General features: G+C 43.8%; 1 protein-coding gene across 2 annotated transcripts in view; it reads left to right on the forward strand.

Moving 5' to 3' along the window:
* map3k12 (mitogen-activated protein kinase kinase kinase 12) overlaps positions 1-17,346 on the forward strand; it is a 32,993-nt gene that overhangs the window by 11,089 nt on the left and 4,558 nt on the right. Inside the window, exons 1-7 of one of the 2 annotated variants that reach the window (XM_036530208.1) lie at positions 1,899-2,253; positions 7,087-7,658; positions 9,810-9,993; positions 10,430-10,621; positions 10,798-10,956; positions 16,291-16,449; positions 16,848-16,956. In XM_036530208.1, coding sequence (XP_036386101.1) covers positions 7,163-7,658; positions 9,810-9,993; positions 10,430-10,621; positions 10,798-10,956; positions 16,291-16,449; positions 16,848-16,956 — 1,299 coding nt within the window. In that variant the 5' untranslated portion in view covers positions 1,899-2,253; positions 7,087-7,162. Of the gene's footprint in view, positions 1-1,898; positions 2,254-7,086; positions 7,659-9,809; positions 9,994-10,429; positions 10,622-10,797; positions 10,957-16,290; positions 16,450-16,847; positions 16,957-17,346 lie in introns of those variants that run through there. The other variant, XM_036530209.1, reaches the window with a different exon arrangement.

The raw sequence follows: 17,346 nt of genomic DNA on the forward strand, positions 1-17,346 counted from the left end.
AGCATGCAGCATTCATTGTTGTTGGGGTCAGAGAGCTCTTCAAAGACAAAAAGCAAATGTTCATTGACTGCCATAAGTTCAGAGAAGCTCTTTAGAGAATTCACAAAAAGCTGAATCTACCACTTTCCGCTGCAGTGTCCATCATTAAGAAGCTGAAAGCTAGTGATATACTAGCAATCCTGCCAGGAAGAGCAGTGTACTTTGCTGCCACAGGTTGTAAGGCAAGTGTTGTAAAGCAAAGGCAAGAAATAAACTTGAAAATTCAAAATACAAAATCCCAAAAGTGCCATGTAGTGTTGCCTGCATGCATGTGGCATCCATGGATAGGTTGCATGGAAGATGCCTGTTTTGGAGGCACACCTCAAATGGAGGGTCCTTGAGTTTGCCATACTATATGTGAGGTACAATGGAAAGCATGTCTATTGGTCATATGTAATGAAAACTGAGCATTGCGTTTGGCATAAAAAGGTGAAGCTTATGCTGAAAAAAGACTTACAGCTACTGTGAAATATGGCAGGGTTCTGTTATGCCGTGGGTTGTTTTACATCTACACATCCTGTAGCCCTTTTTAAGATGAAGGGAGTCATGATCTTCAATGCACATTGTACCAGGAGATTTTTGCCTAAGACCTGGTTCCCTCCCTCAGGAAGTTCAAGCTTGGCTGAAATGATCATATCAATGATCCAAAGCATTCATCCAAACCTGTACAGAAACAGTTGACTGAGCCCAGAGTAAATGCATTCAATTGTCCATCTCAGTTCAGTCATACGTTTGTGATTTGTTCTTACAAATGATTGTCACAAAAGATAACTAAAAGATCTGAAGTATCTAGATCAATTCTGCCTGGAGAAATGGTCAAAAATTATCCCTGTGCCCAGACGGAAGCATTTTGTCAGTCTAATCCATCCCAGTGAGGGAATTACAAAATACTAACTACAGAGGTGTGAATAATGTGACCCTCATGTCAAGGTCTGGAACAAAATTCAGTGTTCATGAGCAGTATGACTTTTCTCTGCATAGTGTTATTAAGCATTTTAAAAATGTGTTAAGAATGTTTTATTCGGGTACATGAATAAATATGGAGGGCACTGTGTTTGTGTGTGTGTGTGTGCGCATGCACGTATGTTTTTATGTTTGATATTGCACTGAATGCATATATAATATTGACAAATTGTAATGGTTGTAGAAGTAGTAGGCAGCAGCCGTGTACCAGAAATATTGTGCGCCCCAATTTAACTAAGATAAAAAGGACCCACCTGCAGGAATGACACATAACCACCAAAGTAAATTAACGCCAGATCGTTTATCAAACGACAGCCTTTTGCAACACATTAACAGCAAAACCACGCACACTGATTCTGTGCTTTCACGCGCCACCGCCACCTATGAACAATCAGGTGCGGCAAGATCACGAGAACGGTCGTCCCCGATCCTTATCAGCGACAGAATTCTGAGATCCGGGTGATAATGCATGGCAGATAAACTTGGAGACATGTGGGGGTGTTAATAGGGCTGGAGGGATTAAATTTACCCTCTGTCCAGCATAATACTGCATGCTACAAGGATGACATCATTTCTGTGGACATACAGTACGGTACACACGCGCCGAATCCTCACGATCCCTCCTAACTATAACCCCCCCCCCCCCCCCGGCATCGCTTAGGGATGAACCTTTCACAAGGGTGCCCTCTGATAGGACGGCGCCCAAGCCGGGAAGGTTGGGGTGTAAGTTGATTAATAAAATGTTTTCCCTCTCTCTCTCTCTCTCTCTCTCTCCATCACAACCCCTCGGTCCCCACCTCCTTCTCTGCCTCCCCTCCTCCCTCCTCCCTCCCCCCTCCCCTCCCCTGTACTCGGTAGGTGAGCCACTCCGCAGTATAAAACCTTCAGGGGTTAGAGAAGGAGCATCTCTGCAAACGTTTTCTCCTTAGTGGCAAAGAGGAACCTGCTCGAGCCAGCAAATACAGCTCACAGACCCGGTGGGAAAAGGGGAGAAATAGGGAAAGAGTGTGAAGGGAAAATTTTAAGCAGGGACTCTGTCTCGGCGGTTGTGACGCTGCGACCAGGGATGCAGTGAGCTGAAGCAAGCACTGACACTGATTATATAAACAGAACAGGAAAGCTGAATAATTACACTGCTTTTTAGAAAATTGCCACGGGATCAAATTAAAAGAAAAAAAAAACAACAAAAACAAACAGGCAACCACAACAATGGAGCATCTCCTTTGAGTCCCGAGATCGAGGCTGCTACAGGTATAGTTTATAAATTAATTTGTGTATTATCTCGCGAACTGTATGTGTTTGATAAGGTTTATGCATTCATGTTGAGGCATCATGTCTGTCGAAGCTTTATAGTTTTTTTTTTTTTTTTTTTACCCAGATTCGTAAGTGCACATATGTCCGTTACCGCACGTAGGCTACATGCTTACGGAGAGCGAGAGAAGGGGGGTGGGGGTAGATGAAGGGGAATGGTGGGCTAACTGAAAGAATAGACCCAGGTGAGATGTGGCTGCGCCTCCGATAGTTGAATGGAACCGTAACACAGTGACAGTGTCAGTAAAAGGTCTCGGAGGAAGCGCGTCCGTCCGTTTGCGCGGAGAGCCGTTTGTCGGTCAGCCTTCCCGCAGGTCCGCATCCTCGAGAAGCGGTGATGCGAATCGGATGGCAAGAATGCTTTGCTATAAACAGGCGCACTCTCTCACCCTCACTCTCCCCCCATCCGTAGCCCTGCAGTCCCGGTAACAGCTGCCGCTTTTTGCCGAAGAGAAAGGGGTCACTTAAGCGAGGACCAGCCATGTGCGTTAAAGATTGAATACCGATGAGGGGTAGGTTGATAACTGTAAAAAAAAAAAAAAAAAACTGACAGATGCGTCGCATTGGTACGACAAAGGCAAAGAGGATTGGAGAGAGGGATTCCGTGTTTTGCGACAGCAAGGTCCTCATGTTTCTTTTCACTTCAACTATACAATATCTCATTCTGAGTAGTCTACACCGTTACGGCGACATTTAATAACACTGGCCAATTTCTCTTTCAGTCAACCTATCATGCGACTCAGCGAGCACTAAAACCGAAAGATTTGGTTAAAATGCAATGTTATAAATAGACTAGTGTTAATTTTTCCCGCAGGTTGATAAGCGAACATATGGGGTAGTAAGGATGCTTTCAGAAAACCATGGGAAAGGACTGCAAACATGTATTTACCATTATCTATTTTAACACATCCAAACGCTTGCATGAGGATACAGAAGTCAGCTGTATCAAAATATATCTCTGGTGAACGACATTAACGACACACAAGCAATCATTGTAAGTGGTTGCTCGACTGACTCACAAATCGCCATGGTTGCAAAATTATTTAAAATTAGCAGCATATTTAGGTTAGCAATACCACGGTTCTGTAGTACTCCTAAATGCATTCGTATTCATATACTCATATATTCATATATGTTGCAGTCCCTGAACAAAACTGTGGTCTGTTAAGTATTGCTAAATGTGACATTTGACATTTAGACTGTGTCCTTCACCTTAGTGATGGTGCCACATGAAAGTGAAAAGTTTAAAATAGATGGAATATATAGTCCAGTATAGTTTGATTACCTAACCACTCATATACATAACGCATAGCCTTGCTGAGAATAGGCCATTGATTTATGAAAATGCATATACAATGAATGTAATAATGTGGGATGGGGAGAAATGCTAATCAAACTGGTTAGTGCCGTGTCTTCATGCAGTCTTTGTAGAATAAAGGTGATGATATGATACAAAATATAATCAATATCTGAACTTGCTGGTTTTATGCTCCTCTTATGCTTACTTGATTAGGAGTAGACAGAATGTATAAAGAAACACACAGTATGTGCATTGCATTTGAATTATGCAGTGTCAGATTAAAATGTCTATATCCCATTCATATTGACTCCATATTTAATTAGATGTATACCAAATCTAAATGTTGTTTCTCAAACTTAAGTCATATTTCAATAAACAGGGTTAAACATTCCACAGACAGAACAGACACAATGGCGTAAGCTGAAACATGGATCCTTTGTCATGAAAATACTCTTAATCCACACAACTCCCATAGCTTTTGAACATATGTGGCATCATAGAATTATACTAAGGCTTAGCAATTGAAACTGTATTCTCATTGATTCATGCATACATTTTGGACTACATTATTCCAAGCTCCCATTATACAGTATCTTGTCAGCATGTGTTTGGTTTTTGAAATGTATTTAGCCTCTGTTATAACCACCATGGGTTTGACAATCAACACAAGGGGTTAATTGTTTTGAATTCCTACAATGATGTGCAAAGGATAGCATTGTTAAAAAACATAACTAATGTCAAACTAATGTAGTCTTAAATTGGGGGGGGGGGGTTGTGGTGGGTTGCATTCTGCTGAAGTTAAGTTGTTCACAGCACTTGTCTGACATATTTTTCAATAGGGATTTATTTCAGGTCAAGTGGCTGAGACTTTTATCATTATGCTTTAGGACTCCATTTTGTTGTCAGTTGCATTAAAGCACCAAAGAGCAATACAGTGTACATCAAAATCATATATTGAATTGTTCCCAAGTTGTTCCCTTCCCCACCCACCCACACACAAACGCACACACACATACACGCGCGCGCGCACATACACGCACACATGCACACACAGTCGCTTTAATACAAAACAAAGTCTTAATATGGCCCCTTTTTTGTTTAGCTTTTCCTTCACTCTCTACCTTGACTTCTGCCTGTGCCACCCCAAAAAAACAGCCTGAAAAAGATGTCAAAGGACATCTAAATCAGTGTGGTGTTGTAATAAATAAACATTTGTGATTTAGTTTCCTCATGACTGACGCAAGTAAAAATGTATCTGGAAAGGCAGAACATTTTATTATACAGATCAGTGGCACCAACATCCATAGCTTCAAAACTCTTAGAGAATGATTGATAGTGCACCTATGAATATGCATTTGGCACAGCTAGAACAAAACTTCTTGAAAGGAGCCTAATTTCATCTCAGTATGCATCTCAATCAGCCACACAATACCCTCTGATTTGTGGACCTGTTGAATATATTCAATATTTCCGTCGGAAAATGCACATTTTTCATCACCTCAGGGATATCTGTTTTATTTATATTTTACCATTTCTGGGGAAAATGATTTTAGCCAAGCATCTGTGCATTCAAGAAACCTCGGTAGGCCTAGTTACAGCAGTTACTTAAACTTACTTGTGATCAGCTATAAGGCTGGAAAACGCGTATGGAATGGTCATAAGCAGAGTGTCTAGATTGTTCAGGTACACATGCATGAAGGGCCATAGAACTTTTAGCTACATTATAGCACATGAAATCAGAAGGAAGATATTTAAGTTTGGTTCCACAAAGACTCAGTTTAAGGAGTCTTGAAACATAATGACTTGCAGATACATCATAATCTACACAATGCAGCAAATTGCGATCCGAACTAGTATGCAGCTGGTTGCAGCAGACAGCCAATGAAAACATCAGTTTTCACAAGGTTTCACAACAGTTTGCAAGACCAAGTCTGCAGGCTAACAGTCAGTCTTGCCAGTCTTCTCCAAATCCCTCTCTGAGCTATGCCTGACCCCAGGTATGGTGACCTTCACAAAACACTTGGACATGTTTGAAGGCAGTGCTGTTGATATTGGCTTATTGATCCTGCAGACTTCGTCTTGCAAACTGTGGTCCATTTGTGAAAGTTGATCGAGCATGAGCACAATGTTACAGATCATTAGCATAATGACCTAGTGAGTTACCATTACTACTCTCTTTCAGCTGTTTCTGGAAAAAAGGAATGGTAGATCATTGATTTGGGAATTTTCTTTTTTACTTTTTCTCTGCTGATATGCTCAGAACTAACATTCCATAATTGCTATTTTGTGTTCTCAGAACTCCAATTCCAGGACTTTTGTTACACTGTTCTGAGTATTCATCACAGTTTATCACATGTTGGTCTTGAACTCAGTGCCCCTTAATTTCTACAATGACATCCTATTCTCCTTAATTTTACTCCATCTTTTAAAGGTTGTCATCTAGACATAAATATTTATGCTGCTGTCATCAGTCAATAATACAGAAGCTTTGCATAAAAGGGACTGATGAACCTTACCTGTGCTACTTATCTCAGAGGGTTCCCGGGGGCTGGAGCTGCTTGGGAATCTCTTCTCCAGCCACTAGGCCCCAGGTAACAACTATAGGCACTAGCATGGTTGGAACTGTCCAGCAGTGAGAAGTGAGGATGCAAAGTGACTGAAAGCAGAGTAGAATTGTGCATATAAATACAAATGACATTATTTAGGGTTCCTCAAACAGGAGACAAACAACATATTGTCCATTTGTTTGTCAAAGATATTTGTTACAAGCAAGAGCACGTTGTTTTCTTTTATGCTCCAAAGTCACTGTGATGCAAGAGTCTGGTTTGACCTCCCACCCACTACTTCTTTCATCATTTAACATATTAAATGTGATGAGGAATATGCTTTGTGTCCTGTCCCATCACATCAGCAAACAAGGGGGAGCAGAGTGCTCCTTTCTTGTGCTGATATCAAGGAGAAGAGAGCAGGAAACATGGCCGCCCTGTCTGAAAGCACTATTCATTTGTGTTTGTATTTTCTCTGACGGCACTGTTGAGTAGGATGTCCTTGGGGATGTGGTGCACTTGCACAGCCATTTTTCTCTCAGAACATGAAATGCGGGAGCAGTATTCAAATTAACATGATGGTGCCAGTTCAAAGACTTCATGGGGGGGAGGGAAGATAACAGAGACTGAGGAAGCGTGAGTGCACCCAGCCTCTTTCACAGTGAAAGGTGTGTAGTGTATGTCATTTCTGTGACGGCAATGTGACTGATTCTGAAAATGGATCGAATGTTTTTAGAGGGGGGGGGCATAGTTCCGGTAGGTTACTAAAGTGCATACATGACGCCAATCTGAATCTGCTCACATTGACAGCACATGTGCTCACCACTGTGCTGGTTCACTCAGCAGGCTCTGAGCCGAAACACATAGAGAATGCTCATGATATGCCTTCTCTTCTCTCTGTCCTTCCCCCTCTCTCTTTCCATGCAGGCTTCCCTTTCCCTCCCTCTCTGGCCCCAGATCTAACCTTCAGTACTGGGGGGTGTCCCGATGAGTACAGCTGCATATGGCCTGCATCCACGAGCCCCGAGCCCAATCCCCCTCCCTCTCAGGTTTCAGCACGCCCCTGTCGGAGCCGCCTTTCCGCCGACTGGACGCCGACACCCCCGCCTGCACCCCGGAGACGGACCTGACCCCCACGCAGTGTGTCCTGCGAAACGTGCTGTCCATCGACACAGGGGGAGCAGTGGTGCCCGGAGGGGGAGGGGGCGGGGGCAGCGGGCACCCCGGCGGCCACAGCCCCACCCCCAGCGATGAGCCCCCGGAGCACTTCGCTAACAGCGTACTCAAGCTGCACGAGAATGAGGGCAGCCCGGGTGGGGCCGGGGCAGAGGCCGGACAGAATGCAGAGGGCGGGTCCGTACGCAGCCAATCAGACGATGTCAGGCTGCAGTGTCAGTCGGGGGGCGGCGGATTTCTGGAGGGACTCTTTGGTTGCCTGAAACCTGTCTGGACTATGATTGGCAAGGCCTACTCAACTGAGCACAAGCACAATCATGAAGGTAAGAGAGAGAAGTACTAGTGCCCCCTCTCGGCAGGGGGAGTCACTATAGTAATATGTTGTAGTAGGAATGTCTGTTGTAGAAGTATTAATAGTATTGCTAGTAGAATGGTAGTAGAGGTATTACAGTTGTAGTGGCAGTAAGTTTTCTTTGATCAGAGGTGCCTTTCTCTTCAGTGTGAGGCCCTTTGGACAAAAACAAATCTCAGTGTTTGGCCTAACCTAAATATAGAGATATATACCTCTCAATATTACCTTTCATTTTATATAAAAACCCATGGATATGAGCTTGCACAGGGTCTTAATAATTTGTTCACAGTTCTGCGCCATTACAATAAGTAATCATTTTGTCAACAAACAATTTTGTAAAGGTGAAAAAAAAACATATTTAGCCTCCAAAAAGGCTAAAAATAGAAAGGCTAGAAAAAAATATTTGTCCTCTATGCCTGGAGTAAGATATGCAGGTTGGTGTAGCACTAATGTTTTTGCAACCTTGGAGATATTTACAAGAAATGTTGTCTTAATTCTTTTAATTCACTACGTTTCCAACCTTACCCCAGTCATGGTTTTTCTCCACATTATATTGCCCTGTTTCTGTCAGCAGCCACTACAATGGTGCATAGTTCCCCAAGGACCCCACCATCACATCTAGCTTATGCATAATTCATCCCCACACACTGACCCCGCACCTCTCATCTCTATTAACACAGACCTGACACATGCACACAGTCTCGCACTGGCCAAATACTCTTTCACGCACACGCAGGGGTGACTGACGGACTGACAGATGGCTAGGGAGAAATACACTGCCTACCTCTGTGCCTTTCCCTTATTTTTCCTTCCCCCCTTTCATCCCCCTCTTCTCCCCTTCATCCCAGTGTTCACCCATCCTCCATCTTGTGGTGCTTTTGCCATTTCCTCTACCTCTCAGATAGCCAGCCGCCTGTCATTCTGGTGTCGTACTCATCAGCTCGTCACTCTAATTGACCCGGCAATCAAGTACATGCAAAACAGACCGAAAAAAAAGATCATGGAATATAGGGGAATAATGGCGTGGTTGTCCAGATGGCTCTCTCTGAAAAGCTTTATCAGTTTAGAGACTTGAATAATACCAGGTTTTGGAATCCTTCCTTTGGTTCTAAATTCCAAAGAACTCTAGGGGATCTGGATGAGACTATAATTGGAGCAGTTTATCGGTTCAAAGGAGACTGGCTGTAGGGATTTTGGTATGGTTTGTCCTTGGAACTGCCAACATAGAAAATATATTTTTTTGGCTGTGCACACACCAAATCATTTTGTTAATCAATAGAGCTCACTGGCAGTGGCACTGTCCTGGTATATTTCTGTGTGTATTTTAGTGTGTGTATAAATATAAATATATATGTTCATTATTTGTCTATTGTTCTTGGAAAGAAGCATCTAAAATCTATAAAAGCTGCAGGCTGCAAGGACCTTCTGTCTCCAATGTCCCATCTCTCCCCTCCGGCCTAGGCTTTCCCCCAAGGGAATTCCCCTCCCCTACCACCCCATGCTCCCAAATCCTCTTCTTCCCCCCCAGCCCCTCCTCCCCTTCCTTTCCCCCTCCCTTCCCATGGCTGGGAGACTTGTCATAGACCCTGCACAATGGCACTAAGCAGGATTTAGTGCCGAAAGCGCATTACCCACAGCAGATTACAGCCCTCTGTCTGTCTGAGACCCAGACGGGGGTGGGGGGGTTCAAGTGCATTTACACTATCTGCTAGTTAAAACTGCTATGGCTGCTAGTGCTGAAACTAGTACTAGAGAAGTCATCCATATGTACACTGTGGTAGGTAGAAGTACACACACATCTATGCTACTGCAAAAAATTCCAGTACTTCTCTGTAAATTTCATAGCAGCTTTATTCTTCCTTTTTGTAATGCACCCCATATTAAGCAAGGGCATGGCTGTTCACCCCAGGACCATAACTTTCACTCCTAAATCCATTTAAATGCACACATTTTTCATATACTTCACATACCTCACTCCTACTTGAAATTCCCTCCTTCACCACTTTCCACCAGCTCACCACCAGCTTTCCACTTCGTTTTCGTTTTCACTTTCGTTTCACTCAATGGCTACTCCTTGGCCTCAGCAACATGTCTCACAATCCACTGTTCTGTCGTCTCTCAGAGATTTGGGAGGTGCCATTCGAGGAGATCTCCGACCTCCAGTGGGTTGGTAGCGGGGCACAGGGCGCCGTGTTCCTGGGGAAGTTCCACGGCGAGGAGGTGGCCGTGAAGAAAGTGCGAGACATCAAGGAGACGGACATCAAGCACCTGCGCAAGCTCAAGCATCCCAACATCATCACCTTCAAGTGAGGACCGTCCCCCAGAACCAGCCACTAGTGGGAATTCCTAATGCATGCATCTTAAGCTTATGGGAATGAGAATGAGGGGGGGTTTGGTAATGGTGACTCTCCCCTGAACACTGTTGTTCTCTCTCAAACAGATAAAGCAGGTTGCTGTCATGATTTATGTGTTTTGTAGCATAGTGGTAAGAAGCAGGACTTGTAACTGAAAGGTTGCCAGTTCAATTCCCTGCTGGGGCACTGCTGGTGTACCCTTGGGCAAGGTACTTAACACAGAGTTGCCTCAGTGAAAATGCAGCTGTGTAAATGGATGATATGTAAAACTGTAACCTGTGTAAGGCACTCTGGATAAGAGTGTCTGCTAAAGGCCAATAATGCAATGCTATGTGATGTTTTGGATTTGCCTCAACTCTCTCCTCCCTACCTGTCCCCTGCCCTGCAGAGGAATATGTACCCAGGCGCCCTGCTATTGCATCATCATGGAGTACTGCGCCCAGGGCCAGCTGTATGAGGTGCTGCGAGCAGGCCGCAAGATCACCCCTTCCCTGCTGGTGGACTGGTCCATGGGCATCGCTGGCGGCATGAACTACCTGCACTTGCACAAGATCATCCACCGGGACCTCAAGTCCCCCAAGTGAGTCTGCCACCTGAACCAGCTTAAAAAGGATTGGTAATTAGTTTTAAAAAGAAGCGCACGAGACGCAAACATGTATCCTTTCACGTAAGCAGGCAAGATGCCCCGTTTTCAGACGGACGTATTGTTGCCAAGGAGATGTTTGATCATATGACCCTGTGCTTCTCTCCTTGCAGCATGCTGATCACCTATGACGACCTGGTGAAGATTTCTGACTTTGGCACCTCCAAGGAGCTGAGCGACAAGAGCACCAAGATGTCTTTCGCTGGCACCGTGGCCTGGATGGCTCCGGAGGTCATCCGCAATGAGCCGGTTTCCGAGAAGGTGGACATCTGGTAAGTGCCAGGGATGACTGGAGGAGTAATTACTTCAGGGATGAAAGACAAGCGATAGAGGGAGTAGGGGTAGGATACAGGGGGAGAAAATGCAGAGCAGACTGGGAAAGTTAGCGAAAGTATGAGGTGATGTGGATGGAGTAAGTGAAAAAGAGGAGGAGAAAGCAAGAGGATGTGAAGAGGAAAGAAAGATATAGTATTTTCGCAAAAGGAAACCATTTAAATTAATTTCAGCTCCACTCCTGAAACCTGTATTGCTCGTATGTGGTCAGAGTTAAAAAACCAGACCCTTGCCATAGATTGGCTTTTACTGCCAATTATACGGACAGTTTTAAATGTTGAGTTATGCAAGAGAATTAAAGTCTTAATCAGCAGCTCTTTTAACCCCATGTTAAACTTTGCTTTTAAATTCAGGATGTCTTCAGAAAGTTTATATCAAATATTTTGACATATCATGTCAATGTCATCATTCTCATTTTCTGTGCTTTCAGTTCAATATTGATGATGCCAACTATTGTGCTGAGCACAAGCAATATATTTTTCTGCTTTGCTGAGGCCAAAGGATATTGCTGTCAGAGGCAGCAGCAGGATTCTGCAAAACAATGCAGAATGCTCTTATCTATTTTAGATTATCAAGTACTGTTGATTGCAAGTTAATTAACATTACTGAAGATGTGGCTCATAGTGGCAAACTTCCAAGATCATCTTACATGATATGTCCCCCAAATCTAAGAGGGAAATCACACAAGAGACAAGACCAAAACTCTCCATAGCATGAGAGCTCGAACAAAAGAGGGGGAAGGAGGGGGCGCAGTACTGTTTTCATAACACTCTCCACCTCTGTCTGCTGTTTTCTTTCCTTTCCTCTCCCCAGCTCTCTCAATCCCTCTCTTTCCCCCTCTCCCTCTCTACCTTGCTCTCTCTCTCTCACTCTCTCCCTTTCTCTCTCTCTCTCTCTCTCTCTCTCTCTCACTCTCTCCCTTTCTCTCTCTCTCTCTCTCTTCTGAAAGGAATGCTGGCTAATTCAATAATTGATTTGCCAGATGCTCTGGAGAGTCTGAAATAACCCAAAAAGCCCTGCGGTTTGGCTCATTGCCTGTTCTCCATTTGCAGAGATGGTAGAATTTGATTTCCAGTCGTTTGAGTAAAAAAAAAAAAACTTTGTTGCATGAACTACGGAACATATATATATTTATATAAATGCCTCTGCATCATCTTCTACCAATTTCTTTCCAAAGGAGAGCACAATTTCCAGGCTCCCCTTTGCTGTGTGAAGGCTCCAAGCTAACGCACTCTGACAGCTGGACTTCAGAGCAGGGAATTTAAGAGTCTTAGATAAGCGCTAGATAATGCAGTAGGTCTCTGAGTTTTTACTCTCTCTCTCAAGTCCTAGTAACTAATACTACCATTTGGCTAAGGAGAGATTTCATCTTTGGTTAAAATGTGGAATGCTTGTTGTTAGTTTTTACATTTCAGAAGATTTTGGATAATTACGCACTCATGTATACTCATTACAAATTTTCTATTTACGTTAAATGTAAATGCAAAGTTTCTTAGTCTACTGCCATTGATTTTAGTCTCCCAGAAAACAATTGTGTGCTCATGTTTTTCTTGCCGGTGTGAACCTAATTTACTACAAAGGGATTCTGTCATACGTCATTAAGACGCTTTTATTTTTGACAAGTAAATGTGATCATTGCGTACCCGTAGGCACACAAAAACCCAAGCAGCAGTAAATCGGTTAGAATCTGAAATTAACTTTCATCAATTAACTTATCATCTGGTTGTGAACAGTTATTGGGTTTCCTGAACAAGGTTTACTCATGAAGGAGGACCCTGGCTATAGACCTGCAGCATAGCATGAAGCAACAACTGAAGCCACATAAATTGTGGTTCTGCTTCTCCATATAATTTAACATGACAGTATATATATATATGGTACTGTTAAGCTGAATGGCCATTGCTGTACTGGAACTCTGTCTGCATACCGCCTCACAAACACTGCAGTGAACAAACATAACAGGTAGAGGCAGTGGAGAGTATGAAGACAGGTCCTTTGTCTAAAGGCAGTCAGTGACTGTAATTAGCCCAGGGGGTGCTGGCATCTCCCCCTAATGTGGCCTGTCAAAGCAAGGCGGGCCCCTGTCTCTCCCTGGCCTAGCCACCCAGAGAGCAACACTGCAACTGCCACCATTCTCAGTACTGTGCACATGTTTTTACTTGTGAGAACACACACATACAGTACATACACACACACACACAAAGTATCCTGTGAAACACAGAAAGTGCAGAATACGAAATGGCAGAACAGTCAAGGAATTTAGTATACGTACATAGCAGCCCCCACATAACGATTTATAATTTCACAGCTCAGCTGAAAAATGCTGTGTGTTAGTTTCTGCAGAAGTTATGGAATTTGAGTTTAAGGATTTTGAAATGTAATTTGTATATCCACATATATATAATCCTGATAATGCTGGTCTCCTTTATCCATTAGCTGTATGTATAAAATAACAGTGAGTTTCCTGACACGCACACAGTGTAGTACCTAACCAGATCTGCAGGATACAGATAGGCCCTGTCTGTCACAGAGCGGGAGTCCTGTTACACGGGCTGCATACCTTGTCCCGTGTCCCGCACAAACAACCCTCCCTCCTCAGATTGAAAATCGAAGGATAGAGGGAAGGATAAGCTGAGAAGGCAGGATGAGAGCAGGCGCTACTGGAGCACTCACACACTTAAGGAGACGAACTCTGAGCAGTACCAAGACCGCAGCCATATCGCATCTCACACTTTTACACATTAGCAGTGGTTAGTGCTGGACTGTGGAAGCTGTGATGGAATGGGTACCACTGTGTTTTCCTCATGCACAGACAGGGCTTAGAATGTTGTCAGGACCTGCCTATTGTTACATATTTGAATGGTGGGTCATTGGAGGAAAGGTGGACTTTGTATAGTTATGTGTAAGTGGTGGTATTGCAGTGATTCTGCACTGCCGTTGTCATAAAAAAGAAATTCTAAATAATATACGTGACAATTTTTTTTGTCTGTTGGTACACTGGAGGTATTAGCAGTGGGTCGGGCTAACTGGTTGGAGACAGTCAGCTATTGTCCTTTCACATCTGAGGCTAAATGGAGTATGATGTTTGTAAATTGAAACTGAGAGTCACAAGGCCTTTGTAAGAAAAGTTAGATAGAATATTGGTTAAGGGAATAACTTTTTCAGCTGTAAATTTTCAAAGCCTGCTGTCTCTTATGCTTTGACGTATTCTTGGTGATTGGCCGCTTTTTTACTTATTGTTAATCCGTGATCATTCCACATTTTTTAACATACCGTGTGTCTGTAATGTCATGCCCCCCATCCCCAAACAGCTCTAAATTAATTATAGCTCTCAAATCCGAGGACCTCTTAACATGCCAGCATGTTGAGTATCATTTGAAAGCCTGCAATTTACATTCTACAACGCAATGCAGTTTTAATTTACCATTTCATCCCTTTCGCTTTTATAAATAATTTAAAAAACACATGGACATGGAGGGTAAGCTTCGAGCTCCGACATTACGCGCAGGTATTCCATAGTCAAAAACCGGTCATCACGGTACCCCCTTGGCCCTTCACAATTGCAGGGAATTGCTGATGGGAATTTGGCCAGTCGTAATGAACACCAGCATTGTGGTTGTTCATTCTGGTTCAAAACTCAAATTCCTAGCCAGATATCAAACCAAGAAGTATAATCCTGGGATGAGCTCAAATAATAGTATGATTTTTGGCTGTGATGTCTGCACATAAAACAGACTCCATATAAGAAACATGGTAGAACATGGCCAACGGTATCTACTGGCAAACGTTTGCTGGCAGCCATGTTTTGCATTTCGGAGGAGTACCAGGGATGTCCCCTGTCCTGCTGCTGCCCTTGAGAGCATGTGATGATTATGATGCAGTTTTTGACTGTTGGTGTTACCATATTTTCCAGGCTCAGAGTAACCCGTCCTAATGCCCCGGTGCATGCATAATAAGGGCATGGCCCTCTGTGACACTCAAATACTGGAGACATTTTCAGGAGGCTTGGAGAGCCCTTTGTGCCTGTTTTTATAGAAACACTTACGACATCTGAGTGCTTGATCAATCAGTTACATACACGTTTACATTTATTCATTTGGCAGACGCTTTTATCCAAAGCGGCTTACGTTAAGTTCCAGACTTATTCCTGTTATTAACAATATCCTGAGGATTCAGTATATAAAATTATTTTTTCCTTAGCTGTAGTTATTTAAGATGTGCATGGGAAATTAAAGTATTTTTAAAATATTGTTGTTTTTTTCCAGTATAATTTATAATAGCTTGGAAACAGTGACCACCTATTTGATCTTCTGATGTTGTTTCTCCATGAGTGTATTATTTCATTTGATACCAGTATATTATATCTTTGCACCTACAAGCTGCTAGTTTTCAGTATAATATTATAATATACCCCCATGCAAATGCATGGCTGTTGTTGACCATAAAGTTTTATTCTTGCTAACAATTTATCACTTTGTAATTATACATCTTAATTTATATTAATTAAAACTGTCCATGAAAGAAATAACTGATTTTAAAGATATTGTTTCCGTACACTTTCATTAACAAAACTCAAGTGAGAGAGACCAAAAATGAAACGTAAACATTACACTCTTGCCAGCGTACTCATTCTGTTTCCTACGTGCGTATTGTTGCCGAGCGCTGGGGTGTCCATGGCAATTCAACATGCCATCAACAACAACCATGACCAAGTTGCCCCCACCCATGAGGCCTGTAGCTAGTCCTCTTGGGTGCCCCAGCCCATACCTGACAGGAGGCAGGCCCACGCCTGGCTGCACTGCAGCACCAGGAGCCAGGCAGCCTGAATCCCAGAGGAATGCAGACTCCTGTGCAATTCATAAAGGCATATAGAGTGCGTGTATTGAATCTCTGTATTGAATCTGTCATGAAATGGCCACATAGCACATGGTTCACAGCACCTGCAGCTTTGTGTGGAATGTAAGAGATAGAACGTTCCGGTCAAGAAGTTGTTGTAGTACTTGTAATACAGGCTGTTGAAAGAGGGAGGAATAAGGGGCTTTGATGTTCAGTTCATGGACATTTTCTTTGTCTGTCTTTGTTCATATCCCTCTCACCCAACCCAGTTCCAACCACTTATTTTTCCTTCCAGCTTCCTTTTCTTTCCACCTCTCCTCTTACCTTCCCTTCTTCCTGCATCACCTCAGATCTCCGCCTCAGACTCCCACACGTTGCTCACTCTGTCTTGAGTTTCCCGCTGTTGACTGTCCTCTCCCTCCCTCTCTTGGCGTCAGGTCCTTCGGGGTGGTCCTGTGGGAGATGCTGACGGGGGAGGTGCCCTACAAGGACGTGGACTCCTCTGCCATCATCTGGGGCGTGGGCAACAACAGCCTGCAGCTGCCCGTCCCCGAGAGCTGCCCGGACGGCTTCAAGATCCTGCTACGACAGTGCTGGTGAGAGGGAGAGGAAGGGAAAGGAAGGGAGGGAAGACCGGCATGGCAAATACACGAAAGAGGAGATGTAACAGAGAGTGGAGAACAGAGGTAGTATGTTGGATGAGTGCCATGTGTAGAATAATCAGACATCATTGTTACCATGGAGGTGAGAAAGGGACTAGCGTGGAATGCAACCAGGATGTAGTGAAGGGTACTCAGGCGAGAGCTCACAAGTGCATCCAGTGAGGGACAGAGTGAAGAGGCGAGAGAGTCTGAGATTTAAAGAGAGGTCATGTGAAGGTCACCTACAGAGTGGGGATGGGGAAATTCACCCTGCTCCAAAAAGAAGGATACAAATGAACAACTCACCCAAGCCTCTAGTCAGGAAGTCTAAAATCCCGTGATGCCTTTTTCAGGAACTGCAAACCCAGGAACAGACCCTCCTTCCGCCAGATTCTGTTACACCTGGACATTGCTTCAGCGGATGTTCTATCCACCCCGCAAGAGACATACTTCAAATCGCAGGTACGCCTCTGGACATATTGCTTCATGTTCTCCCTGTGTGGCTCAGCATGTGACATCTGCGTCAGAAAAGAGATGGATGTTCCCTGTGATAAACACTCACACATTGAAGAATTCATTCCCTTCCAGCACCGGCAACACACACATAAAGACACAGGCAGACGTTTACACTCATAAAGGGGGATACAGACCCTGACAGACAGACACTCACATACTGCACAGTACACACCTACAAACACACACACACGCACACCCACACACGCACACTCTCACATCAGTGTTCAAGTCAATTCCCTGCTCCCTGCATCCTGCTGCCTCGGCCTCTGATTAGATCTAATGACGCAAATACAAATTTCACATCCCTTCTCTCTCCCTCCATTTTACTCCCCTGCT

Source organism: Megalops cyprinoides, chromosome 6, assembly GCF_013368585.1.
Source record: "Megalops cyprinoides isolate fMegCyp1 chromosome 6, fMegCyp1.pri, whole genome shotgun sequence".
NCBI classification, from domain to species: domain Eukaryota; kingdom Metazoa; phylum Chordata; class Actinopteri; order Elopiformes; family Megalopidae; genus Megalops; species Megalops cyprinoides.